We start from the raw sequence: 25,821 nt of genomic DNA, 5'->3' as shown, positions 1-25,821 counted from the left end.
AGTTCAACATATGAACACAGAATCAGCTCTGTGACTCGAACACTGTGGGAAGGGACGGCTGAGAATCGTCCGTTCGCTGCTGCCGGTGCGGAACGAGCAGATGTGCTCTGGAAATGAACTGCAGAACGTGCACCTGTCATTACGTCATGATGCAACCACAGCAAGTTGCATGCTGTACACGAGCTTTCCCAGGAATTCACCTGCCCCGCGTGGAAGACTCCTCTTTTAAGTACAAAGCAGAGAGCCAAAAGATACATCTCTCATACAACCCTAGATTTTTGCCTTTTTTTTTTTTTCTTAAACAATTTGGTCACAATGCACCTTTGATATAAAAGCATTTTTAAACTTTATTATTAATACTCAGGACATTAGGGATTTCCAGATTTTTTTTTTTTTCAGTAGCATTTGTAGAACCACTTTTGGTAACAAATACAGTAGTTAGGAATATGCATCCGATCCAGAATGCATAATGTTTATCCTGAATCCTTTCCAGCTAAAAACAGGGTGGGCGCTGTGATGAGATAGAGAACGAGAATCTACAAAAAACACTGTGGCATGTTTGTTTCCCCAGAGGCTACATGCTCTTCTGCTGGAATACTTTATAAACACATATTAAAAAGTAAGGCAACAACCGCAAACAGCCCAAGCTGTCTGCTCAACTCTTTCCCGATTAGATTCACAATCCTGGTGATCAATTTCATGGTTATAGTTTAGTGTTTGTCTTTCCTATTTCATATGGTCCAAAAGGATGTTTTACGTGATGTTTCTAAAACATGTCTGGGACGTGTGTGTTCAGTGATCTGTACAACTAATACTGGCCAGGTACCGGAGCCCCTGATTGCCGAGTACCTGCGTCCAAAGGATTCCAGACACTGATTGGGATTCACCATAAACTGATGCGTGAATCCAAAATTCCCTTTCCTACTATGTTTATCACCTCTTCTCTTTTGACTCCTAATTTCTCAGACAAAGGAGTACCAGACCACCTGGTCACTGGGAAGATGTTCACCCCAGTAAACAAACTTTTTATCGGGGCCTTTCCAATTCCCGGCCCCCCTCTACACGGACATTCAGCTCATGAAGATGTGCAAAAGGAAAAGATGTCGAATTGCAATCAAGTCATTCAGAGGAGGATGTTTCACAAACTTAAAGAGGAAATGGCGGTCTTTTTTTCTTCCTTTACTATAAATACATTTAACAGCTTAGCAGAAAGACAAGCTAAATTTAAGATTGTTCGCATTTGAAAATTTTATCATACTCTCTGCTAGTGATAAATAAGGAACTCCTGATAATGGGATTTTAACATAGCAATTTCATCAACAGCTCTCTGAAGACTGCTTTTCTGTGTGTTTTAAAGAGGGTTAGAACAATGATTACGTTTGCAGAGTTCTGAGAAGGCCGTCTACTGTCCAAACTTTGGATTGAAGTCCTTATTTTTTTTTTTTTCCTTTTCCTTAGAGACAGGTATATACAGTGCTGTTGTAATAATGAAACAAATGTGAAATCTACTGTAAAGTTGCACAACACAGAACACTGCTGCTCCATCTTCTACTACGTAAATGTGACTCCACGGGCTGGCGGTGCCGCGGGCGCCATCGCTGTTAGGCTGGGATTATCCCGTCCCGTCTGAGACCTCTCTTCAACTCCAGGTCCTCCAGCTTCCTCCACAGCTCTTCTCGCTCCTTCTCCTTCTTTTTCTCACTGGGGAAGAGAGAAGCACAACAAGAACAACTGAGAAGGCCTGAAGGGATTATCTAACCGTGACTGCTCCCCGCCAAGATTTTCCCTAAGAATGTTTCGGAAAGTCTGAAAAGTTGCCATCAAGTTTAGGGCTGTTTCTCTTTTTGGTTTCTGTCTCTTGTGCTTGCATTTTGCAATTTTTTCTTTTGACATTTATGTGGGCATAGAAGTAGCATTACTAGACGGAATAGATGGCAAGGGTACTTTGAAATTCTTTATTTATAACCCTTTATATTGAACTTAGTACACAAAGTTTATTTCAAAATGACTGACAAATGGGCATTGGTTTATATGAATCAGTGGCCCCCACACCATGGTATAACTGCCCAAGCTTCTGCCTGAGAAGAGAAAAATGCGAACCAGTGCCCTTACAGTATGCTGGCACTGCTGGCGGAGGCTTTACTTGCTAGGCCACAGCACTGGCCCCAATCTTTGTTTCTTAACACAGTCCAGAGGTGGTGCCAGTCTAAGAGTCAGTGACAGACACTAACTTGCCTACTAGCAATCAACTGCCCAGACCCCGATGAGTTGCAACGCAGACAACCTTCTCTTTTGAAGGGAAAAGAGGATGGCCAGCAAGGACTTGGAAACTTTATTCAACTGAAAAATAGTTGAACAGAACTCAGGTCCACAATGTCCTCTTTGCAGTTGGAGTGAAGTGTGCAGGGGCCAATGTTTTGATGTAGCTGTTAAGCTGCCATCTGCCACACCAGTATCCCATATGAGCACCAGCTGGTGACCTGACTGTCCCACCTCTCACCAGCTCCCCAGGATGCACCTGGAAAACAGCTGACCCAAGTGTTTGGTCTCCTTTCACACACATGGGAGACACGGACAGGGTTCTAGCTTTCTGGACTCTGCCAGCCGACTCTGCCACTGCAGCCAGTTGGGGAATGAACCAGCAGATGCAAGATTTCTCTCTTCCCACATCCCTCTGAATGCTGCCTTTCAAATAAATAATGAGTAAATAAAGTTGAGCATCATCATGTTTTTGAGTAACAGTTTAACGATAATCAATGACCTTTATACTGCTGACAACTTTAATTATCCTAATCAGTTCCAACACAGCTACCACCGCCTTCATTCTTCCTCGCCTTTTTCCCTGAACGTAGACATTTTAAAACCTACCCACACTGTTGTTCCAGGGATATTATCAAATTCTTTTCCGATTTCAACTTAACAAGACATTAATGTTGGCATATGCATCTAAGAGAGTTAAATAATCATTCCATCCATCACATTCAGGTATGTAATACTTGAAAACCCGATCTCAATAGAAATCATTAATTTAATGACATCCACTGGGGTTTGCTCCCCTATGGTCGTAAACAGTTCAACAGCACACTGCTAAGCCCCGTGTTCCTCTCCCCTGTCGCTTAGATTGTATTAAGGGTCAACTATCTGCACAGCTGTGAACCTGGGATGGCCACTTCCCATATCTGAGTGCCCAAGTCCCAACTCTACTTCCAATTCCAGCTTCCCAACAGTGTGCATCCCGGGAGGCCGCAGGTGACAGCTCCCATCCCTGGGACTCTGCCACCACGTGGAACACTGAGATCAAGCATCCCGGGAGGCCGCAGGTGACAGCTCCCAACCCTGGGACTCTGCCACCACGTGGAACACTGAGATCAAGCATCCCGGGAGGCCGCAGGTGACAGCTCCCATCCCTGGGACTCTGCCACCACGTGGAACACTGAGATCAAGCATCCCGGGAGGCCGCAGGTGACAGCTCCCATCCCTGGGACTCTGCCACCACGTGGAACACTGAGATTAAGTCCTGGAATCCTGGCACTGGCCTCGCCCAGGCTAGCTGGCATAGGCATTTGGGAAACAATCCAGGAAATGGGTAAAACTGCCTTATTTTTCTCTCCCTTTCCCATTTCAGATATATAAACATTTTTTTAAAAAAACAATAGAAATTTTCTGGGCTCAGCATGGTAGCCAAATCATCACCTTGCATGTGCCAGGATCCTGGTGTCCACCCTTATCTGACTGTATTCTCTCTCTCTATCAAGAGATACAGTTTCGGGGGCATTGCAGCGTGGCCTAGCAGCTAAAGTCCTAGCCTTGAACGCACTGGGATCCCACATGGGTGCCAGTTCTAATCCCGGCAGCTCCACTTCCCATCCAGCTCCCTGCTTGTGTCCTGGGAAAGCAGTCGAGGATGGTCCAAAGCCTTGGGACTTTGCACCCATGGGAGACCTGGAAGAAGGTCCTGGCTTTGCATCAGCTCAGCTCTGGCCATTGTGGCCACTTGGGGAGTGAACCAGCAAACGGAAGATCTTTCTCTCTTCTCCTTCTCTCTGTAAATCTAACTTCCCAACAAAAAATTAATCTTTTATTTTTTTAAATAAAAAGATAACTTCAACGTGTTTGTTGAGTTCCAGACCAGAAAGTAATTTCGGAGCCAAATTCCTAGACAAATGGTGCCTGATCCCTCCTGGCGCTGGCCTGAAGGAAAGCCTAATTCTAGGTCAAGCGAGTTTAAAATGAAAGTGGCCCAGCTGCCCAATTACCTGACGATACCCTGAAACGGGCCTGCAATACCAGCTAGGTGCCAGGCTCTCTGCCCCGAGCGTAACTGCAGCATTACTGCACGGTGGGAGGACGGCAGACGCCGTCACAAGGACACTGTCACAAAGCCCAGTGGTGCACTGCCAAAGACCCAGCGAACAGGGACAGCAAGAACAGAGAGGTAGGGCAAAGTGCAGTCAACGAGAACTCAATCGTTTCGGCACATTTGACGAAAAACTAAAAAGTTACCGCTGCCGATCTGACTTGTACGTTGCCGTCAGCTCATCAAACATGGTGCTGTTCATCTCCATGAACGCCTTCAGCACGTTGTACACTAACGCCACGATCGCCCTGCGACACAGAGAAGACGCCCGGTCAGCCAGCTGCAGCAGGTGCCAGCGGAGGAGGCGCAGGCGCCGCTCCTGTCTGCAGGGTCTCCTCCCCACACATCCTCCACTCCCCCCTCCCCAGCTGGAGCTACCGGAAATGACTCACAGTTCATTTCCACTTCAAGAGGCTGCTATTCTTTACCGTTCAAGGCCAAACGTCCTTCTTAGTGGGAGCAGAATCGGGAAAAATAAAAAGTATAAATTTGCTTCCTTAGTGCCTAGAAAAAGACTTCCCAGTACCTCTTGAAAACTCTATGAATACATGAGTATTCCTTATCTGAAATACCTCAGACTACAAGTGCAAACGCTAGAGGTTTTCAGATTTAGATATCTGAATAGACTTGCTTTTTTAATCCGTCGAGCAGCCCAACTCCAGAAGTCTGAAATTCTCCAAAATACAAAACTTTCCGAGTGTCAAATTAGAAATCTCAGAGTTTCAGATTTTGCAGTATCTCAGAATTTTCAGATTTGAGAACATGACAAGCACCTGCTGCCAGCCAACCCGTGAGAGCACAGGGCCTCCTCGGGTGCCATACATCAGCGTCAGCAGCGGGCCCCGGGCACAAACAGCATGCCCGTGCACTTGCAGTTCCCACTCAGGGTGCCACGGAGCCTCCGTAAAGGCAGCAGGTTGACAGCGTCAGACCGTCCACTCCGCCCCCTGCTGACCCAGTGTGCACGCTGCTAAGACGACTGGACCTGCTGAGGGGGGCTGCGGGCTGAGCAGTAGGGCACTCACAGAGTGGCAGCCCAGACTTGTCGACTGGAGGCGCAGGTCACAGGCAATGTTTGAGAAGGCACCATGATGGGCTCGGGGGCTTCGGACTAGAGGCTAAAAGCCACTGCCCTTCCATTTTGCAACAAATGTGCTCCTGATACCACTGAGAAAGGCAGTCATAAAAAGTAAGCCACATAGTCGACAAACCCTGAGTCTGGTGGTTCTAAGTGATGTACAACAAAGTGCATTTGGGGAGGCTGATGCTGTGGCGTAGTGTGTTAAGTCTCTGCCTGTGGTGCTGGCATGCCATATGAGTGCCATTTCAAGTCCTGGCTGCACCACTTGCACTCCAGCTCTCCGCTAATTACCTGAGAAAACAGTGGAAGATGACTCAAATCACTGGGCCCCAGCCCTGTGTGGGAGACCAAGGAAAAGCTCCAGGTTCCTGGCTGCAGATAGGCTCAGCTCTGGCCACTGTGGCCATTTGGGGAGTGAACCAGTGCATGGAAGCTCGCTCGCTCTCTCTCTCTCTCTCTCTCTCTCTTTCTCCTCTCTCTGTATATCTGCCTTTCAGATAAATAAATCCTAAAAAAGAAAAGAAGGCGCATTTGGGGCCCACACTGCGGCGTGGCCAGTAAAGCTGCTCTTGGGAGCACCAGCATCCCACATGGGCGCTGGCTTCACCCCAGCTCTCCACCTGCAGCCCCACTCCCTGCTAACAGATTGAGACAAGCAGCAGAGAGCGGCTCAAGCGTCTGGGCTCCTGCTACGCAACGAGAGACCCAGACAGAACTCCTGGCTCAGCCTGGCTCAGCCTGGCTCAGCCTGGCCCAGCTGTGACCACTGTGACCAGCCGGGTCTGATTCGGCTGCCTTCTGACACATCCTGGGGGGCAGCCGGTGGTGGCTCAAGTGCTTGGGCCCTGGTGTGGCCCTGGTGCGGCCCTGGTGCGGCCCTGGTGCGGCCTGGTGCGGCCCTGGTGCGGCAGGCGGACAATCCGACGGAGTTCCTGGTTCCTGGCTGCTAGCTCCTGAGCCAGCTCCTAACCCAGCCCTGACTGCTGTGAGCATCTGGGGAGCGAGCCAGCGGATGTAGTAAGGTCTCTCTCTGTCCCCTACCCCTACCGCCCACCCCTATGCTTCTCAAGCACGTGAACAGAAATAATGAAAAAACTGAAAACCTACGGATTCCAATGTTCTTTTGAAATCCTATAAAGACTGGAAAACATGATAGGAAGGATAACATTAGAGTTTTCTTCTATCAAACTCATGATGTATTCATTATTCCAATAATAGAGTGCTCTTTCTGCCACCTTTGGGAAAAGAAAAAGAAAATGTTAGTGTTCGAAGAGAGGACAAAAACAAAGATGGACCAGAATTATAATCTTTCAAAGCAAAAGCAGTTTAAAAGACGACTTTCATTCACAAAAGTCAGATTTCAATCAATCACACCTTATCTTTCCTAACAACCTTCCACAATGTCCCAAAGCACTTCATCCCTGTGGAAGAAGAAAGCTGTGTCCCTTCCTGCGAATCACATTCTCCTTATCTGACTGCAGAGTGTTGTCTACATAAGCCCGTGTTCCACAGCATTTCCTAATAGATCCAACCCGCCTTACAGGCCCCCGATCGAAGCTCACATATTAACCAACCACAGCCCGGCCCCGGCTGGCACTCAGTGCTGCCTGCTGAGCAAAGTCCATCTCTGTAAAGCAGCCACATTTATGAAGCGCCTCCCGTGGCCTGGCACTGTGCCTGCCCTGCAGGTGGAAGGCACCCACCCACGGCACCAGCTGCCACGACCCAGGTATCTTTGCGGTCACTTTTGCAAGCACCAGGACACCCATCCTAGGCTCCCAGAGCTAGTAAAGGGTGGGCGCTTAGGTCTAGGAGCCAGGCTCCGCCTTCCTGGACAGGCCGGGACTGGGGCACCTGTCCCTGCTCGGCTGCCTCCCCTAGCTCACCAGGACAGCCGTTAACGCTGCGTGTGAGGCACAAACAGCTCATCCTGGATCAACCAATCCAAAGGATCATTTAAAAAAACCCTCTAATCTCTAAGAGAGATTCCCCACATAACATGGATTAAGAAAAAAGGTTGTTTCCCGTTATCATACACATCAAGAAATTGTGTTTACTGTGTTTTAGAAGAGGACAGAATGATACAATCACAAAATGAGAACCTTTTCATTTGGATTAAAAAAAAAATCCTGGGCCTTGCTGGGGACTAGGATCCGAGAATGACAGCGCGAACCAGTGGAGCGGAGACAGACCGCTCAGGCTCTCTCCGCGTCACTCTTTCAAATACGTAAACAAACGTGTTTGAAATGAACATTTAAATTTAAAACATTCATCTTGAGGGGCAGGCACTGTAGCACAGCAAGTGAAGCTGCAGCTGCAGATCCAACATCACATATCAGAGAGTCCGAGACACGAACCCACTTCGGCTTCTGAGCCAGCTCCCTGCCCTCGGGCCGGGGACGCAGCAGTGGGCGGCTCTGGCAGCTGGGTCCCTGCCGCACCCAGGAAGTGTGAGACCAGATGGGGCTTCTGGCTTTGACCTGACCCAGCTCTGGCCGCTGGGGGCTTTTGTGGAGTAAAATAACAGAGATCTTTCTCTGTCTCTCTCTCTCTCTCTCTTCCACTCTGCCTGTCAAGTGAACAAAACTGAAAATTACTTCGGTGCAGGGAAATTCTGTAACCCTTTTGCAGCTGTTTCAGAACGCACAGTGCCACAGACTTTGCTGAAGCCCCCAGCCCTGGTGTGGCCCCAGCTGCACGCAGCACTGGTCGGAAGTCACTAAGGTCACGAGGATGAGATCCTAATCAGACATCAGAAGGGACTGGCGCCTCTCTCTGCTTACACACACAGAGATAAGGAACACGGGCAGGGGCCAGTGACAAAATGCAGGGCCTCGTGAGCCACCCATGCAGCTGGCACCTTGGCCCGACAGCCACCAGCGAGAGGCCGATCACACGGGCTGGAGCAGAGCGAGGGGTCCGGGCCCTGTCTCTCCTCCCTCAGCCTCTGAGACACGCGCTTGCTCACTGCCAGGATTCCCCCTCTGGGCCTCCGTCCCATCACACAGACCCATGAGCATCACATGCAAACGCCACTCTGCGCACTGTCCTGCTGTCACCGAGACAGACACGCCTGTTAGCATCTGGATTATTCATGCGACGCGTGACTGCCAGAAGCCCGAGATCAGAGCGCTGACACGCTGTCTTCAGGTCAGAAGTGAAACCAGAGCAGCCGCAGAGTCTTGCTGTCTATAAGATGATCTCACAGTGCAGACAGAAACAGATCGTCGAGGAGCCTTCCCACAGCACAGCCCAGTCTGACCAGCCCCTTGCACTGGCAGGCCGAGTGGACAGAGGTCCTTGTCCGCAGTGGGATGTCAGCTGTGCTCTGGTGAGAGAGCTGCCGGACAGAGCTCTGACCTGCCCCCTGGCTGTGTTACTACAGCAATGCTGCACAGAGCCTCAGGTTCGCCTTCCCAGTGTTCTCCCTGCGTGGCCACCAGGAGGCAGTGTGGTGCCACCGGAAAGCCCTGGACTTTCCCAGGAAGCTAAAGGCAGGATCAAAACACTCCGCATCTCTGAGTCTCACTGAAAAACGGGCAAAAAGGCTTCCTAGAATGTTTCAGTTTTTCAATAATGTAGGTAACGGAGCTGACACTGCAGATGGCTAGGGCTCTCACGTTCCCCTGAAGCCTCAGTACTCTCTCTTACACACCGTAAGAATCCTATCAGCTCACTTCTTGGTCAGCAATTTATTTGAGGAAAATGATTTTACCACGGTTGAGCTTTGGTGTTCATGTTTTTAACTCCATAAAAACATTAAACTCTCCCAGCAAAGCACTACGGGAAACTTACAACATCAAATGCACATTGTGGTGGCTGCTACGTGCCAGGTGCCTGAGATAAGGGAGCTGTTGTTGGAGTTATCATCACGTGAGAAAAATGTAAACAAGAACCAGGAAGTCGTTAGTGTCCATTTTATCACTTTCAACACAAAGAAAGTTTAACCAGAATAACGCTATACGGGGAGGTTCCTCTGGCTCGTGTTCTCCTTATAACTCACCTGAAAGTGGGGACTAGATACACACTTGGCAATTTGTTTAAACAAAGGCTCCTGAATTTTTACAAATTGTGAAGGTTCGATCACATCCAATATTTCTTCCAGCTCCCCAAGGAACATGACCTGCAAGTACAAGCAACACACAACAGGTGACTCGCCTCATTAAGAATCCTTACAAACAACAAGGATTAAGGTAAGCTTGCTCCGAGCCAAGAAAAACTTAGATAAAAAGAGACCAGACATAAATAAGCCAGGCATTAACCCATGTTCTTTTCGCATGGATGCTGGCGTCCACGCGCAGGCCCAGTGGAGCACACGCAGCCACCTGCCACCCAGGCCCAGCCGTACCATGTGCTTGGTGCTCCTCCAGGACGCACCAGGGAACACAGGCCCAAAACCATCAAGACACTGCCCCGGGGACTTCCTGCAGAGCGCCTGTGTTTTCAGATCAGGCCGAGTTATCTCAACAGAACAAGTGAACACACAGCTGGCTGCGTACTGGCTGACTGAGGCTGTGCAGCTCAGCAAAGGCCCAGGACCAGCTTCCGGACCCTACCGCTGTGCTGTCATCCCTGCTGGGCAGCTGTGTCACCCCGCTAAGGCTGCGTGTCATGACCAGCAGCAGAGCCTTTGCGGCCACCACGCTGCTCAGAGGGGACCACGGCCGCCAGCCCAGCCGAGCCCTGCACCTGACCCTCAGCACCGGACTTAGCAAGCTCTTCACGCTCTGGGACATCAAGCACTCACCTCTTTTTGACTACATGTTTTAGGCCAAAATTTCATTAACCCTCTAATAACCTAAAATGAGAAGGGGAAAAAAAGAATAATTTCTCACATGTACTTCCAGGAAAAGTAGTTTCTCTGAAAATTTTTTTTTTAATTAGGGAAAAAACTTACTGGCTCTGTGAGTGAAGGATCTTTCTCCAGAAACTGAACTATACAATATGCCAACTATGAGAGAAAAAGACAGAGTTTTACATTCTACATTCATAAAAGGCTCTTAACATGTGTTACTAAAATTTCCAAAAAAGATCCAAGACTTCGGTTTTAATACGTTTCACATTCAATTAACTATCATACAAATGAAATGTGTATAAAGCAAAATAAAAAGCTACTTTTCCAGGCCAAAGACTGACAGAAGAAGGCTCCCGGGGAGTTCACTGGGAGAACCTTCTCCAGCATCCCACCCCCCAAAGGAAGGGGCCCGAGACAGGAGCAGGCAGCTCACGGGGAGCAGAAGGTGAAGTGTCGCAGCTAGACACAGCCGCAGCCACACCCCAGGGGCTTCCTGAAGCAGCAGTCCCGGCTCACAGGGGGAAGCAGGCCATCACACAAACCTGGCTGGCAGTGTGGCATGGCACCCACAGTGCAGGGACCTCGCCAGCCCGCCAAGATACTGGAGGCTGTCCTGTCCCGGGGGGAATGTGGAGCTCCGAGCCCAAGGTGGCTCACTAGGAATTCCTTTACAGAAGCACGAAATGGAATATCGCATTTCAAAAACTCAAGGCAAGAGGTGTGAAACACTTGTACAAGACCCGCCCTAACAAGCACCAACGTCTTGATGACTGTCTAAATTAGTTCTTACTCAAAACACAGAATTTCACATTTAAAAAGGAATGAACATTAGAAAAACATATTTTGAAGCAAACCCAAAACACTTCTATTGAAGGTGGGATAAGGGCGGGGGGGGAGTCAGAGGTTTGAAATCCTAAAAATAAAAATAAAAGTACACTTGATCACTCATCTACCCTCTTGTAACACCCTCACCATGCAAGGCAGGGTTAGCACACACATCAGAGCAGCAGTAAGACAGAGTGTCCTTAAAGGAATGAGGCAAAAAAACTAACACACTCGGCCTGGCATGATAGAGCAGAGGCTAAAGTCCTCGCCTTGAACGTGCCAGGATCCCATGTGGGCGCCAGTTCTAATCCTGGCAGCCCCGCTTCCCATCCAGCTCCCTGCTTGTGGCCTGGGAAAGCAGCGCAGGACAGCCCAAAGTTTTGGGACCCTGCACCTGCGTGGGAGACCCGGAGGAAGCTCCTGGATCCTGGCTTCAGAATGGCTAAGCTCCAGCTATTGTGGCCGCTTGGGGAGTAAACCATCGGATAGAAGATCTTCCTCTCTGTCTCTCCTCCTCTCTATATATCTAACTCCCAATAAAAATAAATAAATCTTAAAAAAAAAAAACCTAACAAACTTCTTCACTGGCATTTACTTTTGTGTACAAAGTGAGCAGTAAATGGTAAATAAACTAAAAGGAGGCAAAAAGGCAACTGATAGGGTAATTTAAAAGTGAGGATGAGGGGACTAGTAAATTGGCTTATCTGGCTAATCTTCTACCTTGCAAGTGCCGGCATCCCATATTGGCACCAGCTCTTGTCCCAGCTGCTCCACTTCCCATCCACCTCCCTGCTTACGGCCTGGGAAAGCAGCAGAGGATAGTCCAATGCTTTGGGACCCCACAACCACATGGGAGGCCAGAAAGAAGCTCCTGGCTTCCAATTGGCTCAGCTCTGGCCATTGCGGCCATTTGGGAAGTGAACCAGCAGAGGGAAGATCTTTCTGTGTCTCCTCCTCTCTGGAAATCTGCTTTTCCAATAAAATAAATAAAGTCAAAAAAACAAAGTGCAGATGAGGATAGGACAAAACAGTTAAGAATATTAAAAAATGATTGCACATGACCAAAGATCTAAATCTGCAAAACCCACATTTTTATGCACTGTTATTCACATGTAGTTGTGTGAACTTGGAGAAAGTCATTTAGCTTCTCCACGAAAGAGACAGATAAATGCTCTGCCCACCATAAAAGTGACCCCATGACCTTCCTGGACACAGAGAAAACAACGCACATTTCTGTTTCCCTCCGGGAGCATTTTCAGCTGGAATGAGTTCTTTAAAAGTAAGGAAATATCAACTGAAAACCAGAAAAGTTTTCCAGTGTTTGGTCCGCTTCTAAAATGAGCTGTACCAAATTCTACCTGCGCGTGGAAGAGTGATAAGCTCCTGACGGTGTGCAAAGGGATCAGCACTTTGACCAGGAACTGCTTGTGTTCTGCCTTCAGCGGTAAAGCAAAGCCGTTGATGATGCTGCGGGCCAGAAGAGACGTCGGTTAGCAAGTCCCCGCATGCGCAGACGAGCTGCCCCCGTGACAACGTCTGCGGTTTGTGCGCCTAGAACGGTCTGAAGCCCAGCCCAGCTACGTGCAGGACTTCGCAGTTACTTCAGACAGTGCTTTCTAAGGAGGCAGGATATTTAAGAGAAGAAATGAATTTGCTTGTGAATGCCCAATATTAACACTAGGCAGAACGTTCCCCAAAGCTTTTTCCTCAAAACCCTTTCTTTCTTCTGCAAGTCATCACCTGCCTCGCTCACTTCCTCCTTCAAAACTACGTTTCCCATTTCCAGGCACGCGTGCTCGCCCCGCTCCTCAAGTCGCCTGCCTTGCAAAGGGAGGTCCCCCGGAGAAAGCCGTGCAACCCCACTAGCCTCCCTTGCGTGTGCAAGCCTCCGTGGCAGCCATCTCTCCCTAGTTAATTCCTCTGCTCGCCCGAGGCAGCAGCTGTTCGAGAACTGCACCTGACACATGATTTCTAAGGACTGGCAAGCTCTCCTATGGATCAGAGAGAAGCCTGCTCTGGGCAGATCCGGCAAAGGTCACGTGAGGAGAAGCGGCTCCGGAGCAGCCGGCCCGAGCGCAGGGGCGGTGCTCGTGGTTCCTCCACAGTAATTCATGAAGTGTTAGTGCCTTCAGCTGCCCCAGTGCGACTGCCAGCACATCATTGTGGAAGAAGGGGAACATGAAACCATGTCTGCTGGTGTCAACTGGGAAACATGCTAGGCACAAATGAGAGAAGCTGACGTGCAGTCAGCGAGGGAGCCAGGTCAGCCTGCCACTTGCCACCTGCACCTCATTTTCAGAATGACAGCCACCTGGGATTAGCAATCGGTCAAGAAGTGCTCACCTTCCTAATATTTCCAGCAGTTCGGCTACCCCGTTGAAGTGTTCTGTTTCATAAACAAACCTTAAAGAGACGAAGCAGGACGATAAAGAAGGGAGAGAGGCGTAGAGAGATAAAGGACAAATCAGTATGCCATGTTTAAATATTGGGGGTTTACTTCATATGAGTATAAAAATATCAACTAGAGCTTTTCCTCCCTCCCCCTCCCCCAACCAACTCTCCACTTACCTTAGAAAAATATTGTTTATCTGTTTTCGGATAAATGCTCTAAGACCAAGAAACTTGCCATAGATTCTGTGTAAGACTGTTTTTAGGTAGTCCCGCTCGCGGGGGTCTTCACTGTCGAAGAGCTCCAGAAGCTGTAAGCAAAGGGAGACGGTGCGGCTGTGTCAGAGGCCACGCTGCGGGGCTCCGGCCGGGGCCGCGCTCGGCAGCTAAGTCCTTCCCTCGCCTAAGAAGGTACTGGGGTCACTGCAAAGCACAGTGCTAGTCTTTGGGTATCTAGGGGCACCTCAGAGAAACATCTGCCGTCTCGTGAAGAAGCACACATGAACGTCAGCAAGAACCATCACGAGTGACACATTCCAGGCATCTGCTGTGTTCATCAACCGCCCAACAAGTTACCCCACGGCTGCCACAACGCGGCGTTAGCCCCAGCTTACAGACAAGGCAACCAGGACACACAAGGGTTAAGTCACTGCAGCACGGTGTCACAGCTGTGTGTGGCAGAAGTGGGAAACGAACCCAGGCAGCAAAGGTCCACAATCCCTGATATCAATAAACACGCTGGGCCAACTGGGAAACCATCTAGACCCATGCACACACTGAAAGGCCCCGGTCGCACGGGCAGCGTCTGTTTCCAGAGCCGGGCTCTCTTTACACAGGTGTGCTTATTGCTTCCTAAATATTCACTGAAGTGAACATTTAGTACTTCCTTGAATGTTGTACATGAACAGCATGTTTTAAATTCTCAATCGTTTGCAATCTAAAGTCAACAGAGTCAAGATAACACCTCACGTATACTCAAGATGAGATCTACGCTACTAGTCAAACATACGCAACGGCCGGAGTCTTGCTCAAATAAGACCATCACTAAGACAACTCAGTCTTCACAAAATACCCCAACTTTGCTTTTGCAGAAATTAATGAACTGTTACTAAAATGTATATGTAAACATATATTTAATCTCAAGGTGGGAGAGAAGTGCAATAAAGACTTAGGCCTTCAATTTCAAAATTGGGCACAAAGCTACAGTAATTAGGACACTGTGATGCTGGCATTTCATTCATACAGATCAATAAGACAGAACTGAGAATCTAAAAATAAATCTCCACGTTTGTGGTCAATTGATCTGCAACCAAAGTGCCACTTCAGTTTCTATGAGGTTTAGAGAACAATCTTTTCAAGAAATGCTGCTGAGACAACTGGATATCTTCATGCAAAAGTGTATAACTGAACCCTTACGTCACACCAAACGCTCAAACTGACAACATGTTTCAACAGATGGACCTTTTAGACATCATGCTAAGCGTAAGACAAGACATACAAGTGCTTTCTAATGTATGATCTAATTTATGATGTGAAATATGTAGAAAATATACGTGCATGTAACAAAAAGACTGAGAAGTAACTATTACTGGGTATGGGCTTCTCTGGATGACAGGGGAGGGTTCAACAAGTCAAGCTGCCATGCGGTATGCCTACTTGCACATCTAAGGGCCACTCTTAGCCACTCTGCTTCTAGCCCAGCTCCCTACATGCACATCTAAGGGCCACTCTCAGCCACTCTGCCTCTAGCCCAGCTCCCTACATGCACATCTAAGGGCCACTCTTAGCCACTCTGCCTCTAGCCCAGCTCCCTGCCAGTGAACCTAGGAAGCAGCAAAACGCTGCCCAAGTACTGAGTTCTGCCACTCACATCAGAGACCCAGGTGGAGTCCCTGGCGCCTGGCTTTAGCCTCGGCTGATCCCAGCCACTTAGTCATATGGGAAGTGAACCAACAGATGAGGGACACCCCTCTCTCTCTGCCTTTCAAGTAAATAAATCTTGGGGGAAAAAAAAAAAGTACGGGCCCGGCATGGTAGACTAGTTGTTAGAGTTTTTGCCTTGCACCCGTGATCCCATATGGGAACTGGTTCATGTCCTGGCTACTCTGCTTCCCTTCCAGCTCCCTGCTTGAGGCCTCGAAAAGCAGTTGAGGACAGGCCAAAGCCATGGGACCCTGCACCTGCGTGGGAGACCCGGAAGAGGCTTCAGGTTCCAGGCTCCTGGCTTGGGATCAGCTCAGCTCTGGCTGTTGCAGCCACTTGGGGAGTGAACCAGTGGATGAAAGATCTTCCTCTCTGTTTCTCCTTCTCCCTGTAGACCTGACTTTCCAATAAAAATAAAATAGATCTTTAAAAAAAAAATGATGTGGGGACAGGTGCAGAACTGTAAATTCTTAAGAAGAATCACAAGCACGACCTCAGGCTGAGAAAGCAGAACTTGGAAAGCTGTATTAAAACAGACGTGCTTTTGTTTACTGCTTTTCTCTGAATGAAAGATGTATGAACAAAAGCAGCCTTTCAAATCTGGCTAGATGCACAAACTGAAGGAGTCTTCAAAAATGGACAGTGAATCAGGACCTGTTTTTGTTTGCTTTTTGCCATGCAACGCCTGTCATGCATCCACTCAAAAAACAAACAAGTATTTCAAGTAAATATTTGTGGCCATGTAGTAAGAGGCGGTCAGGGGCAATGACGAGCAAGGCGGATGCCACATCCGGTTTCATCTGGCCTATTCTGATGGAGCACACTGGTACAGCGGTTCTGACGCTGTCTAAATGCACAGGAGACACATCTACTCTTTCTGGAGCCAGGAAAGGCTCCCCAGAGAGCCGGACATCCAGAGCGACCACAGGAAATGAAATGAGGAGTCAAAGCAGGGCCACAGGGTTCAGGGCACAGTCAGTAACACAGGCCCTCAGGAACAGCCTATCGAATGAAGAGGGCCGTGTTAACAAAAGCTGCTCTGCCCGCTGGAATAAAGTGGAAGGAATAAAGGTACCAAGGTACTCTCCCCTGTGCCAGAACACTGCTGGCCACACACAGTGTTAGACATTCTCAGATTCCACTAGTGAGGCAGCAAGCACTGCAACAATACCTTCTCCCAGAATATCCCATCTAGGAAAGAAAGACACGTGGCCACCTCGGTCATAAAAGGCCCCGGATGGCCACAATACCTGGTAAATATGCTCCCACATGATATAACCTCCACCCACAACTCCCATTCCTTTTTGAAGAAAATAATTAACCTTTAGGTTCTATTTTGTAATTTGGCTTCTATTTTTAAGGATTGCAAAATGGTTTAATCAGTAATTTGGAATCAACATAAAAGAAACTTCGAGAGGGTTAATATTAGTAAAACTTAAAACAACTATCCTTCATGCTGTTAAGAGTTTAATGAAAACATAGAAATTAAATAAAATGTAACAAAGTCCCAATTAGGCCCTCAAAAAAATGCATTACAGGCACCTAGCTAGAACCAGTTTACAAAGCCACAATTATTGAAAGTATCATGTTTTATGAGACACAAGAATCACACTACCGAACTATTTTTTTCCTGCTGCTCTAAAGAACATACTACCTTCGACGGTTTTATAAGACCAGAAAATAGAGCTACATTTGCACAGGACAACGAAGGGGGAGTAGGCTGAGTTCTCGTTTCCACGACAGAATGGGTGTGCTTAAGCATTTGTATATTCCTACCCCCAAAAAAGGTATGAGAAATACAACCCAGCACCTGAGTGCACGGTGGTCAACCGCGCTGCCCACCGTGTGGAACGGCTCGCTGTCGAAGCCTGCAGAGTTCCCAGCTGACTGCAGAGCAAAGACGGACCTGTCAACACACAACTCTAAGCTTAGAGAAACCAGCCCTTCCATGCACTGCTTACCAAAGAGACCTTCTTTGAGCTTTATAATGAAAGTACAGTGAAATGAGATAGACAGTTAGGGTCTTCCAGCTGTACCTTGAGGATTGTACCTCGCCTTAAACCTCCCTGAAATGATACTCAAGGACGGAAAGGGAAGAAACCCACAGAGCAGAGGAGACAGGAGAGCAGGTAACACATATTTACAGACTTTTCAAAGTGGAGGACAAGAGGTGACTATCCTAAGTTTTCTCTTTCTCCATTCTGCTAAGAGCTTTCCTATTCAGACAGCAGACCGCAATAGGCACACAGCAGTTTATATCAGAGGACCCTTAAAAAGCTTAAGAACAGAAGGCACCAGATAGGCCTTACGGCAAGTGCGGGAGGGAGTGAAAAACTGTGGAGTGCTGGCTGAAGGTCTCTAGAAAGGAGTGCCAACATCCTCAGATCTCTGTCCCACACAGTGCATTCAAGGTTCCCAATCCAAGTCTGGTCTGGGAGACATCATACCATTAAGTGGTGTGCTTATTCAAAATAACACAATTGAATAAAAAACTGTACAATCAAGGGTAAACCCTTTGCCCTGAGTCACTTCACAACTCTGGATGAGGCAAGAGATCAGAAGGTCTCCATGGGAACACACACACTCTCCAGAGGAAAGGCACACAGAATAACATTTAATGGTTTCTCAATGAAACGGCGACACCTGTCCAATTATCTCATTGAAAAATACCAGTTGTCAAGGATGCAAATACACAATGAACCCATGTGCACACACAAGTGCCCTTTGATAGAAACCAAATATCAGAAAATTAGAGAGCTGATCCAGAAGTCGAATACACAAACAAGAATCAGTTCAGAGACACAAATGAAGAAAAACAGAAAGTTAAAACAAGGATATTACCTCAAAAAGAATTCACTTTAATTTTCCAGGGAAAAGGCATGAATGTTCAGTGCAGATATGGCTGAGCGGGACTTCTGTACAACAAATGAGCAAAGGCTTACAAGAGCAAGGCATGTCACTCCAAAGTCTCTGGACACGAGGTCAAAGGGCAGATCCCAAAAATTCACAGAAAAACATCAGTCACCACAAGCAGACCTGCTGTGCCAACACGGAAAGCTAGATGTCAACAAAGGAATTCCTTATGATTTCTAGTAGGTTATGGGTTCCGACCTATAAATTAGTATCTAGACAAATTGTCAAGAACACTGGTCGGGGGCAGGCATTTGTCAGAACAGATAAAACACCTCTTGGAACATTCACAGCCCGTGTTAGAGTGCCCGACTTCAGTCTCAGCTCTCATTCAGCTTCCTCTTTCTTACTGTGAAAGGAAGCAGTTGATGCTCAAAACTGTGGGCCCAGGCCCGTGCCCAGCCCCCTTGCCTTGCACACACTGGGATCTCATTTGGGTGCTAGTTCTAATCCCAGCAGCCCTGCTTCCCATCCAGCTCCCTGCTTGCAGCCTGGGAAACAGTGGAAGATGGCCCAAAGCCTCAGGACTCTGCACCCACGTGGAAGACCCAGAAAAAGCTCTTGGCTCCTGGGTTCAGATCAGCTCAGCTGTGGCCACTGTGGCCAGTTGGGGAGTGAATCAGAGGATGACATTGTTTCTCTCTGTATCTCTGCTTCTCCCTATTTCTTTCAAATAAAATGAATATAAATGGGGCTGGTGCCATGATTTACCAAGGCAGGCCTCCATCTGCAGTGCCAGCATCCCATATGGGTGCCAGTTCAAGTCTTGGTGCCTCCACTTTCTATCCAGCTCCCCGTGGAGTAGAGTCTAAATCCTCATGCCTTTGTTCCCCTGTGGGAGACCTGGAAGAAGCTCCTGGCTGTGGATCACCCCAGGCCTGGCCATTCTGGCCATTTGGGGAGTAAACCAGTGGATGGATTATCAGTCCCTCCTTTCTATGTAACTCTGCCTTTTACATAAATAAATACATCATTAACAAAAACAAAAGGAATATAAGTAATTTTTTTAAAAAGTAAGTGGGTACAGCATTCTTAGACAAGTGAAAACTTATATACAGTAGAATAACCAAAGATCTAAGAAGGAGGTTCCAAGAAAAAAATGCTGAGCTCTGTGTAGTACAGTAAGCTTAACTTCTGCCTGTAATGTCGGCATCCCATACAAGTGCCAGTTCGAGTCCCAGCAGCTCTACTTCTGATCCTGCTTCCCTGCTAACGTACCAAGGAAAGAAGCAGAAGATGGCTCGTATGCTTGGACCCCTTTTCCCACATGGGAGAACCAATGAAGCTCCTACCTCATGGTTTTAGCCTGGCCACTGCAGTCATTTGGGGAATGAACCAGAGGATGCAAGATCTCACTCTTTCCCTTTCAAATAATGTAAATAAATCTTCAAAAATATTCATTAAACAGATGGATTAGCTACCATGTAGTCTATAGAGAAAAGCTAGATATTATTCCCAAAAAACTAAGAAATAAACTACTACTAGGACAGGGGCTGGGGTAGCTAGACAGAGAGGCACTCAACCACACCTGTGAAGGCTTGACTGTTGAGCTGGTTAGATGGATCCAAGCTTCAATGCCATTTGCCATGTACGAGAGCCAGGGGGGATGTGGGACAGATTGGACTGGGCTGCCACACATATTGGCAAACCAGGGTAGGGGGTGGGCCTGGTAGGGGTTATTGTGGGCCGCTCTCACCAGGATGCAGCTCCCACTGGTTTAGGTGAAGACCGAGTATGTGCTGTGCAGAACCAGGCTGGACTGCATCACCCATTGGTTCCAGTAGAAGGTGGGGCTGAAAACAGAACCAACCCAGCAATTGCAACTACCAGCTGACCGGGTGATGGACTGTGCTGAGCCCTGTGCTTGCTGGTGCATACAAGTATCTGGCCTGGGAACACCTCAGACGAAGTTTCTGTGGTGATCTCCCCAATTGAAATGCCAGACTCAGAACCCTAACCATGAAGGGACAGAAGATGGAACAAGTTAATCAACCACCTCAGCTATAGGTTGGCAACAAAATACTGGGCAAATAGAGACGCTATGATGGACAATGTCAATTAATGGATTTTTCAACAACCTCATCATGTTTGGAGAGGCAAGATTGGCAGCAATTTCAAAACTGGTGACCTATTGAAACCACTTCAACGAGTATCTCGGAGCATGCCCCACATGCGGGACTTGGAGTGGGTGGGAAACCGGGTGGGGCTTCTCCCTCAATATCCCCCTCTACCTCAGATATATGAAGGAAACAATATGAAAATAATAGTCTTACCCATTTTCCTGTAGCCTTTGACCCTTATTGCCCAAATTAACTATGTAAAGATTGTCAAAATAAAAAAAAATATTTAAAATAAACTACTGACCAATATACAGCAAACAAGTGAAAAATAAGTACTAACATCAGGACTTAAGACACAACTCTACAAGAAACAAAGTACAACTCGTGTTCCAGATAGTAACAGTATCATAATTTTGATATAATTGAAATCCTATCATATGATTTAAGTTGAATAAGACATAAAATGGCTAATACCTGGCAGTCAAGAGATTGGTAATATCTACAATCTAAAAAAATCAAACGAAGCATGCTCTTTAGAAATTAAGATACAGATACACACAGAACAACTAAAACACTTGGATGTGGTCAGCTCCGGCGAGTGGGACTCTGGCTTAGAGAAGATGAAGCAAGACATTGCTGTTTTCCATTTTAAACTATGTAAATACATTTGAATGTTTAAGATAGGCATTACTTTGTTAGTCAGAATGATTTTTTTAAATCATCTAAGAGCAAAAAACTTCAACCAAAACTTCGTTACCTCCACTATAAAAAAGAAGGAATTTGCCTGTTCCATTCTATGGACCATAGATTTTAGAGAACAACAGAAATTCCTATGTAGGCACTCAATGAAATCGGTATCCAAAATGTTTTCATACAAACTGTGAATGAACGCTACAAGAACCCAGATTCCTGGCTCTGTTTGCAGCTTTGGCCTGTAACCTGAGCAGCTTCAACCTGATCACATAATGCACAGGAGGAAGCAGCGAACACTCAGAAATTGGAGCCAGTGGCCACAACACCTCCAGGGGAACCATCCCAGGAAGTGAGGTGACCTGTGGGCAATAGTGATAAAGTGCATGTGGACAGCGGATGACAAGATCATAGCCTAAAGCGTCTAGTTACTCTGACTTCAGTTCCGAGTGTGAGAACTTCAACACTTTAAGTCAAAGTAAGAACATCTCCTCCAAGGGCAGTGCCAGGAGGCAGCAAGCTAATCCTTTGCCTTCAGCACTGGCATGCCACTTTTGATTTGGCTCCCTGCTAATGTGCCTGGGAAAGCAGTGGAGGATGGCCCATGAGTTCGTGTCCCCATATTCATGTGGAAGACCCAGAAAAAGCTCCTGGCCTGGCTCACAGCTGTGAACCAGCCTACCTCTAGCTATTGTGGCCATTGGAAGAGTGAACCACAGATGGAAGATCTCTCTCTCTCCTTTCCTCTCTGTAGTTCTGCCTTTCAAATGGAAAGATAAATAAATCTTTAACGATAATAATAATAATATCTCTTCCTAGTCACGCACAAGCTTTGACTTCCCCCTCACTGGTTTTAGGTATTCTTGTTACAACTAGAGAAGTCAATTTCCCTCCCATGAGCATGCTGCCTCATTCAAGGAAATCCTACAATTTAAACTTTCAAAACAATCAACTTGCTCAACATTTCAACAGACTGGGAAATAATGATACCTTAGTGAGGTGCAAGCAGGAGTGCACACATCATCTGTGCAGTCCAGTGCCAACTGAACAGGCACTGTGCCCTTGTTCCAAAAGCACCAAGAATCTGAAGACAACAGCAGCAGAACATGAAACCAAGCACAGGGTCTGGTGCCACACCCCATTAAGCTGGCTCTGGATGAAGGGTTAGGATTACATGTGGTTATGAACTGTGTGATAAACTGACAAGAGCTATCTGATCAAACTCCAGGTACAAATAACCCTCATTTGCTACAGAGCCTGAGGGGGGAAAAAAATATAAAATTTTGGTATATTCAAGAAATGTGCATGGAAAACAGTTCTTTGTATTTAAGCTGAGATACAAGGACTCAGAATTTATCTCAGCTTTAAGATTTAAAAAATTTTAACAGGTTGGATTATGTCAAGCACAATTTGTCCTGAGTTTTAAAAAACACAATAACAAAAGGTCACTTGTAAGGACAGGCTGGATAATTTGCATAAGTTGCATGATAATTACAGCACCTTTCAGCTAAATATAACTGCAAATGAGAAGTACAAATTACTAAATAGCAATCTCCAGCAGTACATATGTTTATGGGGATATTTGAATAGTTCGTCTCTTAGCAACCACTGACTGGTTTTCAGATTTGCAGAATGGTTGAAGGCAATCTTTACAAATATCCTGCTACATTCTTGCCATAATAAGCCATCCAATGAAATAATTCAAGGTTTGGTAACTCCTTTGGCTCTACAGAAAGGGGAGGGGTATCCCTAAAAAAAGCTTTGCCAACCACACCAACAGAGATGAAAATTGCCTTTACTGAGCATAGTCAAAATTGCTCCATAAACCTCGGAAAATCTACACACAGCCACAGAAGGCAGTTTACCAAGTTACCTACCTGAAAAAAACATTACCATAAGACACAACAGCACTAGTAACGTGCTCTCTTTGATAAATTTCTGACAGTTTTCTAGAAAAGAAAAACTTAGCTGAGTACATGAAAAAATCCTAAAGGTTATATAAATTAAGACTTAATACAAATTACAATGAAATCCAAGAATGTTACTCTTTACTACAAAACCTGGAGTGGGTGCTGAGTCCAGAAGTTAAGATATCGGCTAAAATGTAACCACAGCCTATCAAAGTGGCTGGTTTCCATTCTCAGCTCCAGCTCCCACCTCCAGGTTCCGGCCAAAGCACACCGTGGGAGGCAGGGCTGCAGGCTCAAGCGAACAGGGATGCTTCTACCCATGTGGGAGTTCTGGGAACAGTCCTCGCTCCCAGGTTCCATCCTGACCCAGACCTTCCCAGACACCAAGGGCATTCGGGAGCTTGCTTTCTGATTCTCTCTCTGTCTGGTTCTCTCTCTCTCTTCTCCCTCAAAAATTAATCAATTAAATTTTTGAATACAAAACTCTTCTTTTTTTTTTAAGATTCATTTATTTATTGGAAAGGCAGATGTACAGAGAGGAGAGACAGAGAGGAAGATCTTCCATCTGATGATTCACTCCCCAAGTGGCCGCAACAGCCGATCCAAAGCCAGGAGCCAGGAACCTCTTTCCGGGTCTCCCACGTGGGTGCAGGGTCCCAATGCTCTGGATCGTCCTGGACTGTTTTCCCAAGCCACAGCAGGGAGCTGGATGGGAAGTGGAGCCACCGGGACTGGAATCGGCACCCATATGGCATGTTGGCGTGTTCAAAGCGAGGACCCTACCATTACTCTATCGCGCCGGGCCCACAAAACTCTTCTTACAAAAACATTCAACGCCCTTAAAAATAAATGACTGCTTTGTCTGACCCATACATGATCTGGATTTCCAGCCTCCCCTGCAAAACCAGACAATCTAGGAACACTTGGCTTACTGGCCTGGACACATCAGTTAAAGGAAGTGGATTGACAGCAGAGCCTGCACTAAGTTTTCGTTCCCATCACTCCCTTGGTTACACCCAGGCTATGTAGCACTTATCTGGACTCTGTAAACGTGTGAGTGAGCTATGCCTACTTGGCACCTATCAGTAAGTTGTATGTTCCTCAAAGTAATCAACATGTTCTTTCATCACAGTGGGAAGAAAACAGCTGGTGATGCTAAACTGAAAAGGATCGAAGAACAAAGCAGACCGCACATGAGATCTCAAAAGATCGTGCTGGTCTCAGAAAAAAACATGTGGAGTCCAAAGGGTACTAACAATCTTTAGAGTAACAATCAGAGTTCAATTAATTCCTAACGCTGTGAAAGGCAGAAAATGATTTATGACTTCATTAAAGAAAAAGCACCTAGGCAAAGTCTGAAACCAAGAACTGACCTAATAGAAGTATTAGCGCAGCATGAGCCTGACGACTAAATGGTCACTTGCCGTGTTTTCAATGCCTATACAAGGGGTCTTCAGGAACTTAAGGGAAAATGTTTAAGCAGAAAAAAACTAAACAGGACCTGAAACTGTAACCTAGCAGCTAAAGTCCTCACCTTGCATGTGCCAGGATCCCATATGGGCGCTGGTTCTAAAACTGGAGGATCCACTTCCCATCCAGCTCCTTGTTTGTGGCCTGGGAAAGCAGTTGAGGACGGCCCAAAGCCTTGGGATCCTGCACCCGTGTGGGAGACCTGAAGGAAGCTCTTAGCTCCTTCCTGGTTTCAGATTGGCACAGCTCCAGCCATTGGGCCATTTGGGGAGTGAACCAGCAGATGGAAGATCTTCCTCTCTGTCTCTCCTCTTCTCTTTGTACCTGACTGTCCAATAAAAATAAATAAATACTAAAAAAAAAAACTGTGAAAGGATTTCAATGTCCTTTTTTTAACGGGGGGGGGGGGTGTGAGTACCATTAGTAAGCTTATAGTTTAATTTTGTTTTTCTGGAAACTGCTTAAAGTCCTCTCCTATAGTATTCACTTGTTACATCTTGACAACAATAGTGGAATATAATTATATACTCTGTGTCTATTCTGCAGATGAGGCAACTGGGACAAATAGCTAGAGGGATGTAGGAGGGGACTCTCTTAAAAGTCCCAAGGGAAAATGAACTTACAAACTAACCTGAGCACGAGCGTTTGGTGCAGGGGTGAAGACGCCACTGGGGATGCCTGCATCCTGTATCACAGGGCCCCGGTTCGAGTCCTGGCCCTGCTTCTGATCTCAGCTTCCTGCCAACAGGTACTCTGGAAGGGACCAGGTAACGGCTCGTGTACCTGACAGCCACGAGGGAGACCTGGATGGAATTCCTGGCTCCCAGGAAATGGAAGCGGCTGTGGCAGACTGGGAAGTGAAGTGGCAGGTGGACAATGTCTCTATCTTTCAAACAAAGACACACTTTAAAAAATAATAATGTGCATTTTCTACAAATTTTCTAAAACTCCCTCATGTGTAACTTGCCCTGGGTCACAGACTAAAAAATGGCAGAACCTAAATTCAAAACAGTCACTTAACTGCCCACCGACACTGCTTCCTCATGAAGAAGAAAAACACAAGGTATTTTAAAATAATCCTAAGGAAACACAGCAAGCTTTCTTCTGAACTTCAGAGTTAAAAGGACATATACAAGTACTGAAAGGCACGAAACACAACAGTCACTGGGATAATGGTGCTGTCCTATGAAAACAGTCTTGGGAAGGCTAATTACACAAAGTCTGCTTAAGTCTATGAAAAATACAAGGGAATAAAATGAGAATGTACTTACAAGGGAAATCTTCTTACTATTCGTAATGATTATAACCTGATGCTCTTCAGTTTTTAAACTCAAAAGAGACATTGGAAAAAAAAAAAAAAAAGAGCCAGAAGATGAGGATCACAAATAACCACATGCGTTCAGATAATGAAA

General features: G+C 46.7%; 1 protein-coding gene across 5 annotated transcripts in view; it reads right to left on the bottom strand.

The window, feature by feature from the left end:
• Positions 1–322: 322 nt before the first annotated feature.
• Positions 323–25,821, bottom strand: part of PPP2R5E (protein phosphatase 2 regulatory subunit B'epsilon) — a 130,140-nt gene continuing 104,641 nt past the window's right edge. For 3 of the 5 annotated variants that reach the window (XM_040975473.1, XM_040975472.1, XM_040975470.1), the window contains 9 exons: positions 13,627–13,757; positions 13,402–13,461; positions 12,417–12,525; positions 10,336–10,389; positions 10,186–10,236; positions 9,442–9,561; positions 6,546–6,673; positions 4,504–4,605; positions 323–1,701 (listed from right to left, as the gene is read on the bottom strand). In XM_040975473.1, coding sequence (XP_040831407.1) covers positions 1,602–1,701; positions 4,504–4,605; positions 6,546–6,673; positions 9,442–9,561; positions 10,186–10,236; positions 10,336–10,389; positions 12,417–12,525; positions 13,402–13,461; positions 13,627–13,757 — 855 coding nt within the window. In that variant the 3' untranslated portion in view covers positions 323–1,601. The remainder of the gene's footprint in view (positions 1,702–4,503; positions 4,606–6,545; positions 6,674–9,441; positions 9,562–10,185; positions 10,237–10,335; positions 10,390–12,416; positions 12,526–13,401; positions 13,462–13,626; positions 13,758–25,821) is intronic. The other 2 variants (XM_040975474.1, XM_040975471.1) reach the window with 1 other exon arrangement.

The sequence above is a fragment of the Ochotona curzoniae genome, unplaced genomic scaffold, assembly GCF_017591425.1.
Source record: "Ochotona curzoniae isolate NIBS_2020 unplaced genomic scaffold, NIBS_Ocur_1.0 contig_2688, whole genome shotgun sequence".
NCBI lineage: Eukaryota > Metazoa > Chordata > Mammalia > Lagomorpha > Ochotonidae > Ochotona > Ochotona curzoniae.
Note: the sequence above shows the minus strand (reverse complement) of the source record. Positions and strands in the feature narration are given on the sequence as shown.